The sequence below is a fragment of the Hyperoodon ampullatus genome, assembly GCF_949752795.1.
Source record: "Hyperoodon ampullatus genome assembly, chromosome: 7".
Lineage (NCBI taxonomy): Eukaryota > Metazoa > Chordata > Mammalia > Artiodactyla > Ziphiidae > Hyperoodon > Hyperoodon ampullatus.
In genome coordinates, this window is record NC_136920.1 from 9,754,463 (window position 1) to 9,775,147 (window position 20,685).

Genomic DNA, 20,685 nt, shown 5'->3' on the forward strand with positions numbered 1-20,685 from the left:
ACAGGTGCCGAGTACCTGGGCACCAGCCTCCCGACGCACTGACAGGGCAGCAAAGGGGTCGCCTTTGTCACTAGGCTCCGGTCCACCCCAGTTGTACTCGCTGGCCAGCCGCGTGCCCTCAGGGGGTGGCTCCGGGGGGCTTGGCTCCTGCCAGCCCTGCTCCCATGCGTCCTCGGCTTCCCAGCTGCTCCAGTCTGACTCCTGGGATTTGTGACCAGGGTTGCTGGTCTGCAAAGAGAAGGAGGAGATAGTGCCAGAGAAAGGGAGGGAGGGGCAGGGCCCCACCCCCCACATACACGTACCCTGTCCCACCCAGCTCACCTGCCCAGCCCAGCTGGCTTGGCCCCCAGTACTCCAGTTGTCCTGCTGGGCCAACACAGATTCGGCCTCCTGCTGCAGTGTGGGGAGGACAGCATGACCATAGGGCCCTCTGTACTCCACCCAAAAGGGCAAGGAAGCCCCCTAGCCCTTGCCCAGCCATGGGCTCCACCCTTTCTTCTTTTGCCTTCCATCTCATTTTCTCCTTAGGCCCTGTCTCCCATCAGTAAAGTGGACACACTGAACCTGGCCTGTCATCACTCCTCTATGAAGCTGGGGACTGAGATCTAGAGTTCCACACCCCTGCCTGTGGCCTCAGGGGTCTCACCCAGCGCTCTGCCCCCATTCCCCTCAGAACAGCCCCACCCCAACCTCAGCCCATGCTGAGCCCAGCCCCAGGGAGGACTGGTTGGTTGCAGGCCTGGGAGTGACCTCTCCTTGCTGATCACAGGGCGGGGTGGGCCCTAGAACAGGTATAGGAGGATGGGGAGTGGAGGAGAGGGAGGAGGATCCGTGGGCTGAGCCAACCACCAGCAGCCTGGCCTCTGGAGTTGAGCGGGGACTCAGCTGTCAGCTCTAACCCACAAGGGCTGCTCCATGACACCTACTTGCCCAGGATGCTGTGCAGATGAGGACAGGTCTGACTCCAGCCAAGCCCACATGAGTGCCTTGAATGGCAGGCAGCCTGTGACCTTGAAGCTGGGGTCCCCCGGGTAGGCCTCCTCAGCCCCACTCACCTCCAAGCTACCCCAGTCTTCATCATCCCATCTGTCGGCAGCAGTGCTGTCCTCTTCTGCATCCTTGCTCTCCTCTTGTGTCTCCCAGTGGCCTGAGGTCGTGGGTGTGGCAGGGACAGGGGTCGGGGCTGGGGCAGGAAGTCCTGGGGAGCAGAGGCTCACTGAGTTGCCACACACTGGGCCCCAGGAACGTCTCAGAGCAGGGCCGAGGTTGCTGGGGGTGTGTAGAGGGGAAGCTCACGAGGGGACTAGACCGTACCCTGTCTCCTATGTCCCCATCACCAGCCCAGGGGGAAGGCGATCAGTAACAGGTCCTGGGTGCCAGCAACCCCAAGCCCTCTCAGTCACCGATACAGCCAATCTGGGACACTCACCCTCAGGCACGGGTCTCTGGGGAACGTTGGTCTCGGCTGGGGCAGCCGTGGGGTGTGCACGGATCAGCTTAGAGGTGAGTGAGGAGACCCCTGTCACGGCCCAGCCTGCCCAGCTGGCTGCGGCTCCTCCCATTCCAGGGCTGGAGGCTGCGTGGACGTCCTTCTCTGGGCAGTGACAGGAGAGACAGGTATGGACACCTCAGGCTTCCGTGGGGAGGGTGGTAGGAGGGCAATAACTGAAACAGAGCAACCTGCAGTGGGCGTCCCCCTTCTCCAGGCCTGCGTTCTCCCAACTGTGAGATGGGGATGGGGAAGTGGTGTACAGTCTGTCCTCTAGGGTTCTTCCAGCTTTCGGATGCTCCAATGAGGTAGGAGGGGGCCATGGCAGGTGACAGTCAAGAATGTGGCAAGAGTCACAGGGAACAGGAGTGTGGGCCACTCACCCGCTTCGGCCAGCTGGGTGGGGTCCTCCGACACAGACTCCAGTTTGGACAGGAAGCTTCGAATGGCCTTGAAGGCCTGTGGGGTAGCAAGGGGCAGAGCTGGGCCCTCCAAGGTTCCCGTGAGCCTGCCAGGCCAGCTAGGGCCCAGGTATCCCCCAGAGCCCCAGCTCCAGGGCCCAGCCCCAGCTGTGCCTCACCTGGTCCCGCACGGATCTCTCAGGATCCACGGTGAGGCTGCAGAGCACAGGCAGGATCTTGTGGGCGCAATCATTCATCGAGTAGAGGTTGTGGGTGGCGGCGAAGCCCAAAACACCCGCGACCCGGGATGGTGCAAACGGGTCCTTAGTGGCCCGGCTAAAGGCGGAGGTGAGGACCCTGTGTCTGGTCTGGGGTGGGGTGGGAAGAGGGCTCCTGAGTATGGGGTCAGTACGGGGCCCAGAACTGTCAGGCCTTACTTCCCAGAACAGAGGCCATCCACAGGGCCTCCAGAGTCTAAGAAGTGTGAGTTAATCACTAACAAGTGGGGAGAATTCACTTAAAACCCTAGATCTTGGCTTCTCCTCCCCAATCACTGGGCTCACGCTGCCTCAGAGTGACAGGGGCCAGAGCAGCAGCTGCCTCAGGGCTGAGGCCAGTGCCTCCCTTCCCACCTGTGCTGCGGACTGATTCATTCATTCCCGTTAAGGGCCTGGGAGCTGCAGGCATCTGCATTCACAGGCCCTGGCTGAGGGGAGGGGATGCAAGGCCGTGGAGGCAAGCAGGCCTGGGTTTGGTTCCTAGACCTGCCACCTACTGGCGGTGTGAGCCGGTGCAACTCACTCCACCCTCAGACACTGGGCTGGAGCACGCAGGGCCTAGGTCTCTGGGAGGATGACAGGCCCTACACAAGGAGACCTGGCTCTGCGGGACCTGGCTGTGGTCCCTTGACGGTGACAGAGCTGCCGGCACTTGTGCAGGGCACTCACGCTGGCACTGAGGTAGGAGCCGATTTTGCCCAGGCAGACGGTGGTGTTGCAGCGGATGGGGCCCTGTTCATCCTTAGCCTGCAGCCGCGCGAAGTGCTTCATCAGCTCCACGTTGAGGTTGGTCTCGTTCAGCTTCGGGGCCAGGAGCAGCATGGACTGCAGGGCAGGAGACGGCGGAAAGTGTGGGCCGGGGTGGGCACACTCTGGAGGCCACCAGTGGCCCTGGGCACTGAGGAGACCCGCCAAAGCCCTCCCCAGCCGACCCCCAACCTGGTCCTGGCCCCTACCCAGAATGCTGAGGAAGGCGACCCCCACTGCTGTGCACTCCTGTCTCCCATCCCTCTCCGTCAGCTCTCTGTTGCGTGCACTCCACCCAGACTTTCACAAAAACACCTCCACACACACTCTCTACCAATTAGCTTGGGTTGAGATCACCAATGATCTCCATGTTGCTAAATCCAAAGGCCAATTCTCCATCCTCACCAAACTTGACCCCTCAGCAGCTTTGACAGCCCCGAATTCTCCCTCCTCCTCGCAACTTTGACCTCTTGTTCTTCCAGGACACCGCCCTCTCCTGGTTCTCCTCTGACCTCACCTACTGCTGCTTCTCAGTCTCCTTTTGCTGAGATCTTACTGTTCAGACACCCCAGAGCTACTCCTCAAGCCTCGTATCTTTTACACCTCAGCCTAGGCGAGCTCACCCATCTCACGGCTTTGAATGCCCTTGTTAGCTGACCGTGCCCAGATGTGCACCTCCAGCCCAGACTTCTCCCCTAAACCTCACACACACATAACCAGTGCATGTCCACCTGGTTAACGGACATGCCAAGACTGGGCCTGACCTCCTCCCGCAAAACTGTTCCTCCCAGGGACTTCCCTGGTGGTCCAGTGGTTAAGAATTTGCCTTCCAATGCAGGGGACGCGGGTTCCATCACTGGTCAGAGAACTAAGATCCCACATGCCGTGGGGCAACTAAGCCCGAAAGCCACAACTACTGAGCCTGCAAACTCTGGAGCCCACGCACCACAACTAGAGAGAAGCCCACGCGCCACAACGAAAGATCCCGCATGCTACAACTAAGACCCGACGCAGCCAAATAAATAAATATTTAGAAAACGAAACGAAACAAACAAAAAAACTGTTCCTCCCAGTCTTCTCAGTAAATGGCAACTGAACCTTCCAGTTGCTCAGGCCAGAAACCTTGGAGCCATCCTGACTCCATATCTACCCACCACCAAATACTGTCAGCTCCACCTTCACAATGCTGCCCCTTCTCCCTACCTGCTGCTACCACTCAGGTCTGAGCTACTGTCATCTCTCATCTGGGCCACTGTAACAGCCCCTAACAGTGTCCCAGCCTCCACCCTTGCCCTGACAGTTCTCCACACAGAAACACAGTGTTTTGCAACAGGTCAGATCAGGTCAGTGCTCTGCTCAGTCCCCCAGGATTCCTGTCTCACGCCCATGAATGCATCAGGTCCCTGCCATGCCCTACGAGGCCCTGGCCCCACCATTACCTCTCAGACTCCACTGCCCACAATCATGCCCCTTCAGCCATGCTGAACCTCTTGCTGCTACTCCTACACTCCAGGTACACGCCAGCCTCAGGACCTTTGCACGTGTTGTTCCTTCTGCAGGCAACATATTTTCTCCAAATCTCCTCCTTCACCCCTTTTCCCTTTTTTTCCTTAAACGACATCTCCTCTGCAAGGTCTTCCCTGATCACTGTTTTTAGAACTGCAAACTCTTCTCTTCACATTCGCCATCGCTTTTTAATGTTATATATTTTTTTCTAATTCTGTTTATTGTCTGCCAAGCCCCCTCCCCCTCTCCTCGAAAAGAAGCTCCAAGAAGGCAGGGAGCTTGGTCTGCCTGTGCATACTGCACCCCAGCATGGGACACAGGGCCGGGCATAAAGAGGCACTCGGCGAGTGTCTGCTGGACGGAGGACTATTGGTCATGCCCATCCTGTTCCCCCCACCACCTGCCGAGCTGGACCCACAGCCTGGACCTACATGCAGAACAGTGCTTGCCCCTCGCGTAACCTGCTTGACCCACAGGCCAAAACCAAGGCCTGTGTGTCCTCTGATGAGCCCCCTCTATGCCTCAGAAAACCAGGGGTGGCCCCTCTGGGCCTGGTTACACCCACCTTGACTGTCTGCTCCCGGATGGCAGGGTTAGTGTCCAGGAAGCCATGCACGACGTGGGGAAAGATCTGGGTGTTGACTGTTGGCTCATCAAGGTACTGGATGAACTGCTCCATCTGTGGTCCGGGTTGGGGCATGAGAAGGCAGTCAGCCCTTCTACCCCTCACCAGAGACATGGGAGCAGCCTTAGCATGGTTTCTCCACCTGGCAGGCACTGGCTGGCCAGGGGAGTCTCCTGAGGCCCCGACCTCGCATCTGGCCTCAGGCCCATGTGGATTGGTGAGGCTGCCAGGAGGGTGCTGAGAAGAGCCAGGGACTGGGAGCTGGAGGGCCTGGCCTCTGGTCCTGCTCAGCAGGCTAACTGGTCACACCCCCTCTTAGAGCCTCCACCGCCTTGTCTATAAAAAGGAGTGAAACCCCTGCCCTGAGAAGCGCTGTGAGGAAGGCTGGTGTGTTGAGCACCGGAGAGGGAGTGTTGCCTCGAAGCACGGGTGGCCCCCACCCTCGATCCCATCAGTCCTGTCTGATGCTCCCAGCTGCCCTGGGGTTGGCAAGAGAGACATTATCCCCATTCTAGAGGGGACCGAGCCAGGAGATTGGGCGGCGCAGGGGGAGGTGTTTAAGCCCTGCAGCCCGGGCGGGTGGGGCATTCCCAAAGCTGCCAATGAGCCCTGTGATTATCTTGACTTCCTGAGAGCACAGCCCTGCTGGTTCCTCACCGGTGTGTATGTTTCAGGGAGGGGTTTCTGGGGTCCCTGTGCAGCCAGCGCAGGGGCTTGAGCTACCTGCCCGGGGCTGGAGGTGAGGAGGGGGCCTCCTCTGCAGCCAGGGTGGGGTCTGGGTGGGGTGGAAGCAGGCAGGGTGTGCCGTGGCCCCTACCTGTTGTAGGAGGCGGATACGCATGGCCCGGTCAGTCGATGAGAACATCTTGACCACGACAGGGATGATCTTCTGCTGATACTCCTCAGCACCGAGGAACTTACCCACCTGAGAGAAGGTGCAGGAAGAGGGGCTCAGCTCCGTCCACAGGAGTGAGATGACTTCACTGGGCTCGTTTAACTCCCTCAGGCTCCCTGCTGATTTCCCAGGGTGGGAACAGGGTGAGGGCGGTGGGGTGGGGCACGCATATCCTCAACAGCCCCTCTGCCCGTACTCCGTCTCAGTCAGCCCTGCCTCAGTCAGCCCTGCCCTTAACCCTTCTGAGTCAAGGCCTCTCTTAGGAGGCTCACAAAAGCTCTGTGCCCTTCCCTATAATCCAGCACCTAGACACCACATGCACACAGAATCCTGCCTGTAATTTCTGGGGGTTCTCAGCTCCACAGGATTTACTTGCCACCTTCCCCACTTCCCGCATGCCAAGTTCCTCTGGGCAAAGGGTTCTCCCACCGAGCGGGGAATGGCAGGCGCCCCGGTAACAGTGGGCTGGGGTCTGAGGAGGGGGAGAGGATCCAGCCCCTAGAAGCCAAGAGAGCTAAGCGCCGCGTGGTCAGGAAGGAGGAAGGAAAGTGAGGTGGTGAGCAGGCGATCCCCTGGGCCCTGGGAACCAGAGTGCCCAGGTCAGACCAGGGAGGCTGTCTTGAGGAAATGGAAGAAGGACTATAGGCTCTGAAGGAAGGAGTGTTTGGAGAAAGAATTTTGGAGGCACAGGGTGTCCCTTCCCTAGGGACGAGAAGTCCCCACCACCTCCCTGACAGCTGGTCAGGTGGCCCTGACTTGCTTAACCACTGGATGTCAAAGCTCCTCCTTGGGACCTCCCTGGTGGGAAGCAGTTAAGAATCCGCCGGCCAATACAGGGGACACAGGTTCGAGCCCTGGTCCGGGAGGATTCCACATGCCGCGGAGCAACTAAGCCCATGCACCACAACTACTGAGCCTGCGCTCTAGAGCCCACGAGCCACAACTACTGAGTCTGCGCTCTAGAGCCCGCGAGCCACAACTACTGAAGCCCGCATGCCTAGAGCCCGTGTTCCGCAACAAGAGAAGCCACCGCAATGAGAAGCCCGCGCACCGCAACAAACAGGAGCCCCTGCTTGCCGCAACTAGAGAAAGCCCGCACGCAGCAATGAAGACCCAACGCAGCCAAAATAAATAAATAAATAAAATAAAAAATAAAGTATATATATTTAAAAAAAAAGCTCCGCATCACGTTGGCTTGGATCTCCCTGACCAGGCTGCCCCTGCCGGGACACCCGCGAGACTGGCCGCACCCTTGGCCTCTCTTCTGCCCTTCAGACCTACTCAGCCAGTCTCTGGGCCCACAGTTCCTGAGGCTCCAGGCCCCACTCACCTTGAACAGGGGCGTGAGGACAACAGCCCCCGCGTTGCCGAACTCGAAGGCGGTCAACAGCTGGGGCAGCACCTTGTGCCGGCAGAAATCCTCGGGGAACGAGTCTAGGCTCTTGCTCAGCTCTTGGAAGAACTTTTGCTTCTCGGCTGGCTCTTTGATCTGGGGGAGCGTGGACAGGATGCAGGGAGTGGGCAATCAGCCTGGTCATGGTCCCGTCAGCTACGGGCAAGGACGGGGGTCGCCTCCAACCCGAAGGTAAACTTAAGCTTGGGGTGCCAGATGGGCTGGGTTCAAATCCCAACTCTCCCATTTATGAGCCGTGTGACCTTAGGCGAGCTCCCCCACCTGTAAAATGGGGTAGTAACTGTACTGTCTCACAGAACTGTGCCAAGGATTCAACCAGAAAACGCACATGAAAGCTGCCCGGCACACTGGAGGCGCTCAGTCAGTGACCGTCGTTATTGTCACTGCCACCTGGCCTGTTGCTGTGAACGCAGCCACTAGGGGGATCAAGCCCTTTATCCGCGCTGCCTCTGCTCCTCAGGACAACACAAGGCGTGAGTACCATTAACCCCATGGCACAGATGAGGAAACAGGCCTAGTGAGGCCAAGGGGCTTACTCCGCCACCCTGGGCCTGGCTGGGTTGGGCACACCTGCAGCTCCGTGGGTGGAGGTCGTGGCAGGCTGTGGAAAGGCAGGGATGAGGTGCAGTTTACCCCCAGAGCTCATCCTCCCACTGGGCCCGAACAGGCCAGGCTGTCAGCTTGATGGTCTCCATCAGTCCTCCTAACCTCCCCGAGGCTGTAATACCCACAACTCACACTTCCTGAGCACAAACTACGTGCCAGGCAGGTTACGTGCTAAAACTTTACACAGATGAAATAATCCAACAAGGAAGCTGAGGCACAGAGAGGGCAAGGAGCTTGTCCAAAGTTACACAGCTAAGAAGCCGTCAAGGAAGGGTGTGACCCAGTGGTGTGGCACCTCTGCAGTGCTACACGCTGTGAAGAAGTGCTGTCATTCCCCCATTTACAAAGGAGGAGACTGAGGCTCAAGGTCACCGGGCAGGAATGGTAGGGCATGGATTATAACCCTGTCCTGTACGCTTCCCAAGTCCCTGTGCTCTCTGCTGTACCCTCACCACCAGAGCCGCTGCCTGGGCCAGAAGAGGTGACCTCTAATTGGGGTTGGGGAGGACCTGGCTGGCCCTTGAGCAGCTCAGTCTAGCATGGGATGCAGGCTTGGTGCTCTGACGACAGGGTTCAGGGGGGCAAAGGCCCAGAGAGAGGCCAAACCGCATCCAAGGTCGCACACTGAGAGTCACAGCCGGGCTCTCTCCACCGCTGCGCTCAGTGATGGGAAGAGGGGCCGCTGGGCACTGCCCTGCCACGCCCTCGTCGGGACCTGCCAGAAACAGCCTATTTCCTGTGGGGCACACATTAAGGAGAAAGGCAGCCCGGCAGAGCCAGCCATGTGAGACGAAGAACTCCAGGTAACAGAGCTCCTGCTGCCCCTACACTGCCCAGGAGGCAACAGGGCTCAGTGTTTCCAGCACCTTCTCCTTCAGCTCAGGTTCCCATCCTCGGAAGGCCTCCCAGCCCCTATCTGAGTCAAGATTCCATAGACCATCGAGGTCTGTGGAAGTGTCTGTCACTCCTCCCCCATTCCAGATTCTCCGTCACCTCTCTGTGTGCCCCACACAAAGCCGGGCCAGAGCGGGTGTCCAGGGCAGAGCCTCCCTCCTTCATTCCCTACAACAGTGCTATGGGTCAGCAGATACTATAGTTATTCTCATTGGGCAGATATGGAAACTGGGGTTCAATGAGGATAAGCCGAGGGGTCCCTCCTCACCATCTTTCCATTTGCTGTTCCCTCTGCCTGGAACATTCTTCCCCAGTTACCATCCCCATGACTCCCACCTTCACACCCTTCAGGTCACAGCTCAAATATCACCCTTGAGAGAGCCCTTTCCTAAACACCCAACCCTCACTGTTTTCCTTCCTGGCACTTATCCACATTCCAGGAAGCACAGCTTTCCTCATTTATGGGTTTTTTGTCCCTTTCCCCCAGTGAGAGTCCCCAAGGCTGGGGAGCTGGTCCACTTAGCCCCTGCTAGATCCTTGGGAGCAGGGATCTGGGTCTGACTCTCCCTCCCCACCCTGCTACCCACACCACAGCCCAACATCAGGGCCAGGGCCAGTTAACAGAGTGCCAGGAGCAGCCACTAAGCACCCACTATGTGCCAGAAACTACACTATGTGATTCAAACTCACTGACTCCTCACCCTGCTCCTTTGAAGTAGGTGCTGTTATTAGGACTGAACTTCAGCCAAGAGAAGTCACACATAAATAACAGTTGGAGCCAGGGTTTGAACCCAGACAGCCTAGCTCCACAGTCTGTGCTTGTCTCCTGGGGTCTAATTATCAGGGAGCCTATAAAGTGGGGAGGGGGTACAGGGGTGAGGAACGTAGGGCCAGAGCCCAGGGTGGGGCAGGGGACTCACCTGAATCTCTTCCAGGAAGAGGTTGGTCTCCACAAAGCGGTTGTTCATGAAGCCACCAGGTGCCCGGCAGTTCTGCAGGAAGCGGGCTGGGTTGGGACGTACCTTGGGGTTGGCTCCGACCAGCTCACAGTAATGGGGCACCAGTGACTTGGGGATCTGTTGGAGAAGCGTCAGGGTCAGGGCAGGGGCTGACTGGCTGGTGGAGAGGGGCTGGGTGGGGTCAGACACTCACCTTCCCAGGGTTTCGCAGGGCGGCTGCACGAGGTAGGGGCCCATTGAAGACTTCCCAGATGAGGCAGCCCAAGCGCCACATGTCAGCTGACCTGAGGCAGTGACCAGAGCTGCTCAAGGCCCTGCCACCTGCCAGCATAGGCCTCCAATCTACCCTGGGCACTAGGCACTCACTCCATAGCAAACCCTGGGCTGTGTTCCTCAGCTAATCCTCCCATCAGCCCCGAGAAGCAGGTTTCATTAGCCCCATTTGACAGATACGGAAACTGAGGCTCAGAAAAGCAAGGACATCCACCCCAGGTCACACAACTTTAAAATTCAGAACCACCTGACCCCAAAGCCTGTGTTTATCCTGCCGTACCTCCCTGAGGATCCTGGGAGCAAGGAGTGGGCCCCACCCTGAGGACCCTAGTTTCCTCCCCAGCCAGGTGGCAGGGGACAGGGGAGTACCAGCTACTCTAGGGGTCCTGAGGCTGCAGGGGCTTCCAGAATAGGGCAGGGTGGGGCATGCCCCCCCGCCCCAGTCACCCACCACTTCTCTCTGACCGCTCTGCCACTGCCATCAGCCAACTCCGGGGGATCGTACTGCTCAAGCTCGGGGATCCCCTTGCAGGGAGGTCCCCCACCACTGCCCTGGGCTGAATACATGTAGTCCAGGCCCCCAAGCTTCCACTCGCCAGCGCGGTCCACGAACACAGCGGCCATGCAGACATTGTTGTGGATGAGGCTGCAGTCATTGACCAGGAAGCTGAGGGCTTTCTGGGGGCAGAAGGAGCCATCACAGCCCAGTAGCTGCAGCCCCCCATCCCTGCTCTCATCACCACTGCCCCCCACCTCACCACAATCTGGTGTAGCCCCCAGGAGAGCTCCAGTTCCCTCAGGTCACCAGCCTCTGCTCGCGCCTTGAGGTACGCTCCCAGCGGGGTCACAGCCTCTGTCACTATGTGGAGGCATCTGTCTGTCTGAAGGGGACACGGGGTATCAGGGAGGGATGGGGCGAGAGGAAGGCGAGATGAGAGACATGATGGGGAGAGAGGTGGAGAAGGGGAAGTCAAATCTGGGGGGCGCTGGAGCAGAAGGGCTGGAAACCAGAAGGAAGACAGAAGACAGGAGTGGGGGGCTGCGAAAAAGTGAGGGGCAGAGACGGGGCAGACCGAGCAGCAGGTAGGTACCTCCAGCCCATCGATGTAGGCCAGGATGTTGGGGTGCCGGAGAGTTTTGAGGCGCTTGAAGGCAGCTTTGGCCACCTGGGTCTGCTCTTCGACGCCGGGCTTCACGTCATACACGAAGATAGACACCGGGCTGCCTGTGGCCTGTGGGAGGGCGGAGCGGCCTCAGGTGTGTGGGCCGGGTACCGGGCAGACCACTCCACCTCCGAGATGGTCCCCGGAGCTGGTTCAGTGCCGGAAAGGAAGGGCCGCCGGCCTGGTCTCTCCCCAAGTCAACCCTTGGGGACCGAGTCGGGCACACGTAACCCTGGTTGGGTCCGCCCGTCGGTCCCTCGGTCCTTCCGCCCGCCACGTCGGCACTGCCCGTCCCCCTCCCCCGGCCCGTAGCCCTAGAGGCTCCGCAGCCACGTCAGGCGGGCGCGACGCGGCGGGGCCGGCGGCGCTGACTAGGCGAGACCGAGGTCCGCTGCGGCCTGAGGAGCGGGGCCGCTCTCACCTTCTTGCGGCCGCGGTGCAGGACCCAGGGCCCGGGCGGGCCGCCCTCGGGGAGTTCCGGGCTGATCTCAAACGGGAAATCCCGAACCGGGTCCCGGGCAAAGAACCACATCGTCCCCGCCGCCGCCGCGGGATCGGGGTCCTTAGCTCCTGGTCCTCCCGCTGCCCGAGCCGGGGCGGGGCGGGGCTACGGTCGGTGGGGGCGGAGCCGATGGGCGGAGCAGGCACGGAGGGCAGCCGGGAGACCACCCCTCGGCCGGCCACCGGGCCTAGAGCGCGCTGGCTGGGAGCCGCCAGTTACCAGCTATGGCGCCCTGGCAGGTCACCCAAACTCTCAGCGCCTCTTTGTCGTTAAATCTAAAATGTGGGTGGTAATAGAGTCCACCTCCCAGCATTATATAAGGATTAGAGCTTGAGAAGGGGCAGAGGATGGGGAAACCGAGGCAAGGAAGCTGAGAGATAGGGAGACAGCTGGAAGAGGAAGTCGACAGACAGACATGAGGCGGGTGCAGTGTTCAGTGGGGAAAAGACTTAGGGAGGGCGATTGTACCCAAGCCAGACTCTCTGTCCCACCAGCCAGTGGGGACCTCCAGGATCCGATGAGGCATTGTGTTGGTGGAATGAGGAAGTGACCAGGGGAGAAAGGCACAAGGAAGCAGAGCCCCGGAAAATGAGCGTGGTTGGGGAGCAGAGAGTGAAGCAAAGGCCCTGGGAAAGTCTAGGAACCCTGGGATGGGGGAGGGGACCTGGGGCGGGGGGGGGGAAAGGCCGTGGCCCCAGGAAAGGAGAAGGATAGAGGAGGAACAGCCCAGCAAGTCTAGAAGAAGCCAGGGGGCCAGGAGGGGCCCCTGCTCTCCTGGGCCCAGCAGACTTGGCTGTCTGGTCTCCAGGGCCAGAATCTCCTCCAGGTCCCCCAGTTGCCTGGGCAGATAGGGGCTGTCTGTGGCAAAGTGGTGTCAGAAGCTCAAATGCCATTCATACTGATGGAGACCCAGCCCCTTAGCTGGACAGAGCCCAATGTCCAGAAGCGACTGGGCTGGCAATGGCTCCTCTGCAGGTAAGGTCTCAGGGGACCCAGGGTTGGGGACAGACCCGCAACCACACCCTACGGAGCATGGATAGATTCTGGGACTGATTATGAAACGTCGGGTGGGGATGCCTCTGGGAGTGGATTCAAGGGCAGGGATGCCAAAGTCAGTAGAGCTGGGTTTGAATCCCAGCCCAGCCCCCCTCACCAGCTGTGAGAACTCACCTTACCTGGGAGCCTCAGTTCCCCCATCTATAAATTGGGGTGCCTCACCTAACATAAAACAGCTGCTCAGGGCTTCCCTGGTGGCGCAGTGGTTGAGAGTCCGCCTGCCGATGCAGGGGACACGGGTTCATGCCCCGGTCCGGGAAGATCCCACATGCCGCGGAGCGGCTGGGCCCGTGAGCCATGGCCGCTGAGCCTGCGCGTCCAGAGCCTGTGCTCCACAACGGGAGAGGCCACAGCAGTGAGAGGCCCGCGTACCGCAAAAAAAAAAAAAAAAAAAAAAAAACCCAGCTGCTCAGCGGAGACTTAGTCTCCCTTTTCTTGTCCAAGTACCTGTGCAAGCCACTCAGAGGGAAGATCAGACACAGTGTTGGCTGCTCGGGGCAGGATAGAAATAGTAACTAGAGATTCTTCTGTGGCTTCACTAGGAAGATGGTGACAACACTGTGAATACGGAATTTGCAACGTTGGAGCGTGGGGAGCATCTTGTCACGGGAGGGGAACAAGCAGAGGGCTTGAATGCCAGAATACAGAGTCTGAAACTGTTTGATTTTTTGTTTTTTTTTTTTACTTTTTGGCCTCACCGTGTGGCCTGTGGGATCTTAGTTCCCCGACCAGGGATTGAACCCGTGCCCCTCGCACTGGAAGCGCCGAGTCTTAACCACCGGACTGCCAGGGAAGTCCCAGAGTCTGGAACTTTACCCTACTGAAGGCTGAGCTATGAGTTTGTGAGTGTGGAATGATGGAACCTGGCAGGCTGGGGAGGGGGGCGGCGGTGATGCTTTGGGGTAGAGATCACGGTTGGAGGGGAAGTTTTAAGAACACAGGGTTCACGTGGTAGTGTTTAGTTAGTGGCATATTCTCTATGCACCTGCCAAATGTTAGGCCTGTGCCGTGCAGGGCGCCTCATCTGGAGAGGAAACCAGTGCAGGAAGGGCAGGGCCACTGGGCTGGGGGGAGATCTTGGAGTCCCAGTGCACAGAAGAACAGCGAGGAGGAAAACAGACTGGGCAGAGGACACCAGGAAGCATAGTTACAAATGAAGAGCCAGAAAGGGATTTGCCTCCCAGGTTCTCTAAGTAACCCTGTTTCTGCAGCAAAGCTTGGCGCAGAGAGGCTAGCAGCCTAGGAAGGAACAGCATCCCTTTCCCAAGTTCTCACCTTGAGCCTGTCCTCACATTGTGAGCCCTCCATTTCATCAACTAGAAAATGAGGATAATACCAGTTCCTCATCACTGCCCTAGGTGGGGGACCAATGTTTTTCCCACCTTACAGATGAGGAAACTGAGGCTCTGAAGGCTTACGCAGTAGGAAATGGCAGTGCCTGAGTGCTGCTGGCTGCTTCCCTCACCTGCCAGGACAAGCGCACACAGCCCTGCAGCCCTGCCATGACCCCAGGAGGTCCCAGGGCAGGCAGGCCTGGGGTTCACAGGTGCATCAGGAGGCCCGTTGCTCCAGAGGAGATACAGTAGGATGTCAAGCAGGAGAACCTGTAGGCAGATGCCTCAGTTCGAATCCCACATCTGTGGGAACTTGGGCCAGTCACTTCACTTCTTTTCCTCATGTGTAAAATGAAGACTATAAAAGTAACTATGTACATGTTTGCCATTGTGATGAGTAGAAGTATTTGGCCCCATATAAATAGCACACTGGGAAGGGAAATGGAAAGCTTTGAAAAGGAAGCTGTAAACAACAATTGTGGCATGGATGCAAGACAAAGAGAGGGTGATTGGAAAGGCTTAAAGATGGAAGTGATTTATTAACCAGAGATCTTCAGGAGATGAGATGGGAGATGAAAACAACCCAAGGAGGCGGAAAATATCAATAAACCCCTCAGAAGTGGTGCCTTCGACAAGGCAGAGCATTCACGTCTCGGTGAGGAAAGGAAGCTGGAATCATGGTCAGTGCTAGGCCAGTGTTTTCAGTCTTGCAATACATTGAGGTAATGAAATGATTTTATTTTCTCCAGGAAACTGATGGCTCTTTATTACAACTGTAATTTTTTGTTTATTATTAGGTAAGTAATGTTCCTCTCATTTCATAAAGAGAAATATCTTTCAGTTCCTACGTTGATAAGCAGTAAAAATCCTTTGGTTCTGAATACAAATCCTTTGTATTCACATAACATTCTGCCCTCAGAGCATCAAGAGTTGGGATGAGGAAGAATTTGGAATTTCAGGCACTGCTGCTGGGAATTAATTGGCACAGCTGTAGTGAAGGACAAGTTGGCAATACCTGTTAAGCAGTTTCCCCCAGTCATTCCACTTCTAGAAATGTATCCTACACAAACCCTCATTCAGGTGTGCAAAGATTTATACAAAGCAATGTAATTGTTAGAGCCTGGATTATCAAGCCAGACCTCCTGTATCCTAGCCCTCTGCTTATGAGCTGTGTGACTTTGGGCAAGTTACTTACTCTCTTTGTGCCTCAGTTTTCTCACCTGTAAAATGGGTGGAATAATAGTGTCTAGTTCATAGGTGTGGTAGGCTCAAAGATATCCACATCCTAATCCCTGGAACCTGTGAATACGTTACCTTACATAGTAAAAGAGTCTTTACTGTTTTGATTAAGTTAAGGGTCTTGAAATGGGGAGATTATTCTGGATTATCTGGATGGGCCTGATGTAGTTACAAGGATCCTTGTAAGAGGAAGGCAGGAGGATCACAGTGAGTAGTAGGAGGTGGACAATGGGAGCAAGAGGGTGGAATGATGGGAGGAAGGAGTCATGAGCCAAGGAATGCAGGTGGCCTCTAGAAGCTGAAAAAGACAAGGAAACAGATTCTCCCCTGAAGCCTCCAGAAGGACACAGCCCTGCTGTCACCTTCAGTTTAGACTTCTGACGTCCAGACTGTAAGATAATAAATGTGTGTTGTTTTAAGCCACGAAGTTTGTGGCAATTTGTTAGGGCGGCCGTAGGAGCTAATACACTAGGCATGTTGTGAGGATTCGTGAGTTAGTATATGTAACTGCTTCAGTGCATAGGATGCAGCCAGTGTTCAATAAATGACATCTCTTCTGTGGATCATAGGGCTGTTTGTAATCATGGAAAACTAGAAAAATCCAAATGTCCATCAGGAATGGGTGATTCAAAATTCCATCCATACTATGGAACCACAACAACAGTTGGTAAGAAAGAGTCTTCTCTACAGGTTCTGACATGGAGAAATGATGATTATGGTAGAGATACTACAGCTGTTTTCTGAGTGCCCCCTGCATGGCAGGCACTGAGCTAGGCGCTCTCCCTACAGGATCTTGTCTGATCTTCATGACGATATGGGGGGTCTCTGCCAGTCAGAGAGAAACCACAAAGTGATCTGAACAAGGAAAGTCTAATGTAAAGAATTATTAACTGTAACAGGATTGGAATTGGCTAGTAAGAAGTACAGAGAACTCTAGGGACTTCCCTGGTGGTCCAGTGGTTAAGACTCTGCACTTCCATTGCAGGGGGCACGCATTCCAACCCTGGTCAGGAAACTAAGGTCCCGCATGCCCCATGGCGCGGCCAAAAGAGAAAAAAAAAAAAAAAAAAAAGAAAAAGAAAAAGATTGGGAGATTGGGATTGACATATATACACCAGTATGTATAAAATAGAAAACTAATAAGAACCTGCTGTATAAAAATAAATAAAATTTTTTTTAATATTTAAAGAAGAGAAAAACATGTATATAAAAAAAAGAGAGAGACAGAACTCTAAAGAATACAGGAATAACAAATATACGGAGCAGCCCCCAACCCTAGGGCTGAGATAGAGCCCGCCTCCTGCCCCGTATCTGAGATCCAGATTTGCCTGGAGAGGGAATGGCTAGGGCTCAGTGAACAGTACAGAAGTTGCTCAAGTGCTGTGCACACCCCATGGAACTTGCTGGAAAACCACCCTCTAGCGTGCTGGGGAAAGCTGTTCATGGGGAAGTGTCTCACTAGAAGCGGTCCACCTCCTAGGGTGGGGGCTGAGGGCTGCTGGCCACCTGCACTGCAGGAACCCGTTGCTAGAAAAGCTGCCCTGGGGAGGTGAGTCGAGAAATTGGCCGCGCTGCAGAAGCCAGCCTAGAGGAACGCCTTCAAACCCGGAAGTAAAACCTTCCTCAAGCAGTGTCTGTTAGCGCCCTCTACTGGCAAAATTTAACATTGTGCCATCTGGCAAAGGAAAATTATTTAAAGGGCCCGGATTCATATTCACAAAGCGGGCAAGCATGATGAATTTGGAGCTGAGAGTCAATAAATTAATAACTGGCACAGAATCATTAGTTTCACTTTTTCAGGTGAGAAAACTGAGGCTCCGTAGAGGGGAAGCAGCACAACCAGTGCTAGGATTTGCTTTGCTCTACAAAGTGTTTAGAAAGCCGATTGCAAAATTATCCATGTTATGTCATTGTGGTAATAACTCCACCAACCATAAATATGCACAGACTTACTCTCCAGCATGAAGGAATACATACCGAACGGCAGTGGTTTGCTCCAGGACATGGGGATTACAGGGAGTTCTCCTTGCTGTATTATTAGGTTGAACAGTATGAAATTGCTGTCTTTATATGTCAAAAATAGCGAAATATTGGTAAATTCATACAGTTCAACATAATATTTATTTCTGTGATGTGATGTTTGAAGTTTTCACAATAAGTGTGAATTCCTTTTGTAAACAGGAAACTATATATGTATATATATACTTACACACATACATATGTATACATGTAATTTCATTATATATGTGTAATTATATAATTTTCATTATAAAAGCATATATATTGTCGGAAGCCATCCTGGAGCCATTGCACCATGACAAAGTCATGAAGCAACGGAAGGCGAAACTGCAAGGCAGCGCCATGCCAGGAAGGTGGACTACAGCTCTGTTGCTATGTTTTACGATAATAAATTTACATATAGGGGCATTTTTGGGGGGATGTTGCTCCACGTGAAAGAAAAATTCCTCTAGGACTCCCCCTCCTGAAACTACCACAGAATGGGAAGTACCCACTAAAGCCCCGGGGAAATGGGTAAAGAATTAAGAGCCTGGAACTAAGGGGATGTTTTTATGAAAAACACCCTCTAGTATGGAGTTATGGCCATGGGCCGGAGTTCCTGATGACATAGGAAATTTATGGTTCTATTATAAAGGAAGATTAATTATAGAAAAGCAAATGCCTAGAGCAGAATTGGTTGCTAGGATAGGGAGAAAACACTGTCTCAGTTGGAAGAAACAACAAGAAAGGGCATGCAGGGTATATTGTAAATATTTTCGTGGAACCATTGTAAAAGGTTGCCCATGCAAGAAGAGAAATAGGAACAGGTAGCTCCAACTTCTACAATTAAAATAAGTATAACTGCTTGGCTTGATTACTAAGAAATAACCTGTGCTTTATGGGAACTTGGGGAAATATTTTAATAGGACATCTAGAAACTAGGGGCTATTTTTTAAAAAAATCTTTATAGAATATTTTGAGGTTTGATTGTGCTAAGATTGTTTGGTCACTTACCTGGTAATGTAATCAACTACAATATATAAACCTGTGATTGTAAACAATAAAGAGAGAGAGAAACATGCAATGCTGATACTTTAAGAAGTGTAATAGATTTATTTCCTTCACCGACGCTATCCATCCCTTGGGTATCCCTGGACTCGCTGGAGCTGGACTCCGGCAATATATAATATAAATGTACATATTATGTATGCATGTATGTATGCTTTGGAAAATCCCCCCTCCAACTGTCTTTTGCCAGTTGTGGTATATTTCCCTACAATAAAATAAAAACTTTAAGTTTAGCTATCAGGGCTCCAAAGACTTCAGGGGAAAATATTTCTTGTTCAACTCACTGCAAGATTCTGAGAGCCACTTGCTAGTGTTCCATGCTTTGTTTCTTGATGACTTACCACAGGATAAAATGATCACTTGTGTTTTTTCTACTTATTTTAGGAGATTTAGTAATGAAAACAGAAAAACTGCTATTAAACAATGGTGGATCTTATGTGGCAGTTACCCAAATTTAATTTTAGAAAGTATTTGAATTGTGCTCTAAGTCTAAAAATTGATAATTAAAGAAACATTTAGGGAATTCCCTGGTGGTCCAGTGGTTAGGACTCAGCGCTTTCACTGCTGTGGGCTGGGGTTCAATCCTTGGTTGAGGAACTAAAGATCCTGCAAGCTGCGTGACGTGGTCAAAAAAAAAAAAAGAAAGAAAGTAAAAATTTAAAAGTCTGCAAAATTGTATGAGAATAACTTTAAGGTAAAAGTTACTTTGCCTTCATTACTATTACCTTTCAAAAAATGGTTCTGTGGTTTTTGTTTTGTTTTTATGCTTGTTTGTTTAGTAAATACAGTGCCTTAAAAAAAGAAGCTGTTCATGATTCTGGCCTGTTGTGGCAGACAGAATAATGACCCCTAAAAATGTCCATATCCTAATCCTCAAAACCTGTGAATATGTTACTTGACAAAGGGGGAATTAAGGTTGTAGATGGAATTAAGTTTACTAATCAGCTGACCTTAAGATAGATTATGCTAGATTTTCCTGGTGGGCCCAGTGTAATCACAAGAGTCCTTGAAATTAAAGAAATACAATGCAGCAGAATATATATTCTTCTCAAATATACATGGCACAGTGTTCAGAATAAAGTATATATGCTAGGGGCTTCCCTGGTGGCGCAGTGGTTAAGAATCCAACTGCCAATGCAGGGGACATGGGTTCAAGCCCTGGGCCGGGAAGATCCCACATGCCACAGAGCAACTAAGCCTGTGCGCCACAACTACTGAAACCCATGTGCCTAGAGCCTGTGCTCCGCAACAAGAGAAGCCACCGCAATGAGAAGCCCGTGCACTGCAATGAAGACCCAATACAGCCAAAATAAATAAATAAATAAATAAATAATTTAAAAAAAAAAAGACTCCAAAGCAATAGTAATCAAGACAGTGTGGTACAGTCATAAGAATAAACATACAGAGAAATGGAATAGAATTAAGAGTTCTGAAATACCTTGACTACAGTGATGGTTACACAGGTACATTTGTCAGAGCTCATCAACCTGTACACTTAAAAGATAGGAATTTTATGGAATTCCCTGGTGGTCCAGTGGTTGGGACTCTGCACTTCTGCTGCAGGGGCTTGTGTCTCATCCCTGGTTGGGGAACTAAGATCCTGCAAACCATGCAGTGCGGCCAAAAAAAAAAAAGGTAGGAATTTTATTGTATGTAACATAGTAAACATATAGTGGAGATGTGTTTTTCAAAAAACATCTCTCCTGGTTCGGGGAAGAAAGCCAAAATACAACAGAATCTTCAAAAAGCACACACTGTTCAATGTTTCACCCAGCCTAAAGGAGATTTATTTACATTTACCCACAGCAGACTGTGATGTGTGACAAAGTACCAATGTCTCTGCTTTTGGTTTATCTGATGACGTTTCTCTACAGATAAAAATCTTTCCCAGCTGATTCCTGTGGGGGACTTGGAAGGAGCCCTTGGTTTGAGATGGGAAAGATGGAGCCAGGAAGTGGGCACAGGCAGGTCCTGTAAGGCTCCTCAGTCAGGTCAGGAGTTTGACTACCTCCACGGGAGAACACAGGACCATCAAGGGGGGCGGCACGATCAGATCTGTACATTAGAAACATCTGTCAGGCCACAGCCTGGGAAAGGACTGGAAGGAGTAAAGGCATCATGTAGAGAACATCCCGGAGGGGTTGTGGATGCGCAGTGGGGAGAGCTGGGCCAGGGCAGAGGTGGTGGGCAGTGAGAGGCATGGGTGGTGCAGAAGCTATGCAGGAGGTAGAGGGTCAG

The 20,685-nt window shown here is 53.6% G+C and overlaps 1 protein-coding gene across 23 annotated transcripts in view; it reads right to left on the minus strand.

Moving 5' to 3' along the window:
- SCYL1 (SCY1 like pseudokinase 1) overlaps window positions 1-11,782 on the minus strand; it is a gene marked incomplete at its 5' end in the record, with an annotated part of 12,746 nt that extends 964 nt beyond the window's left edge. For 2 of the 23 annotated variants that reach the window (XM_079708437.1, XM_079708445.1), the window contains 16 exons: window positions 16-228; window positions 313-390; window positions 1,056-1,147; window positions 1,430-1,594; window positions 1,873-1,948; window positions 2,070-2,258; window positions 2,838-2,993; window positions 4,987-5,100; window positions 5,864-5,971; window positions 7,272-7,430; window positions 9,776-9,931; window positions 10,008-10,098; window positions 10,539-10,765; window positions 10,846-10,968; window positions 11,179-11,319; window positions 11,672-11,782. In XM_079708437.1, the coding sequence (XP_079564563.1) occupies window positions 16-228; window positions 313-390; window positions 1,056-1,147; window positions 1,430-1,594; window positions 1,873-1,948; window positions 2,070-2,258; window positions 2,838-2,993; window positions 4,987-5,100; window positions 5,864-5,971; window positions 7,272-7,430; window positions 9,776-9,931; window positions 10,008-10,098; window positions 10,539-10,765; window positions 10,846-10,968; window positions 11,179-11,319; window positions 11,672-11,782 (2,199 nt within the window). Of the gene's footprint in view, window positions 1-15; window positions 229-312; window positions 394-1,055; window positions 1,199-1,429; window positions 1,595-1,872; window positions 1,949-2,069; window positions 2,259-2,837; window positions 2,994-4,986; window positions 5,101-5,863; window positions 5,972-7,271; window positions 7,431-9,775; window positions 9,932-10,007; window positions 10,099-10,538; window positions 10,766-10,845; window positions 10,969-11,178; window positions 11,320-11,671 lie in introns of all 23 variants that reach the window. The other 21 variants (XM_079708436.1, XM_079708444.1, XM_079708432.1 and 18 more) reach the window with 18 other exon arrangements.
- Window positions 11,783-20,685: the final 8,903 nt, after the last annotated feature.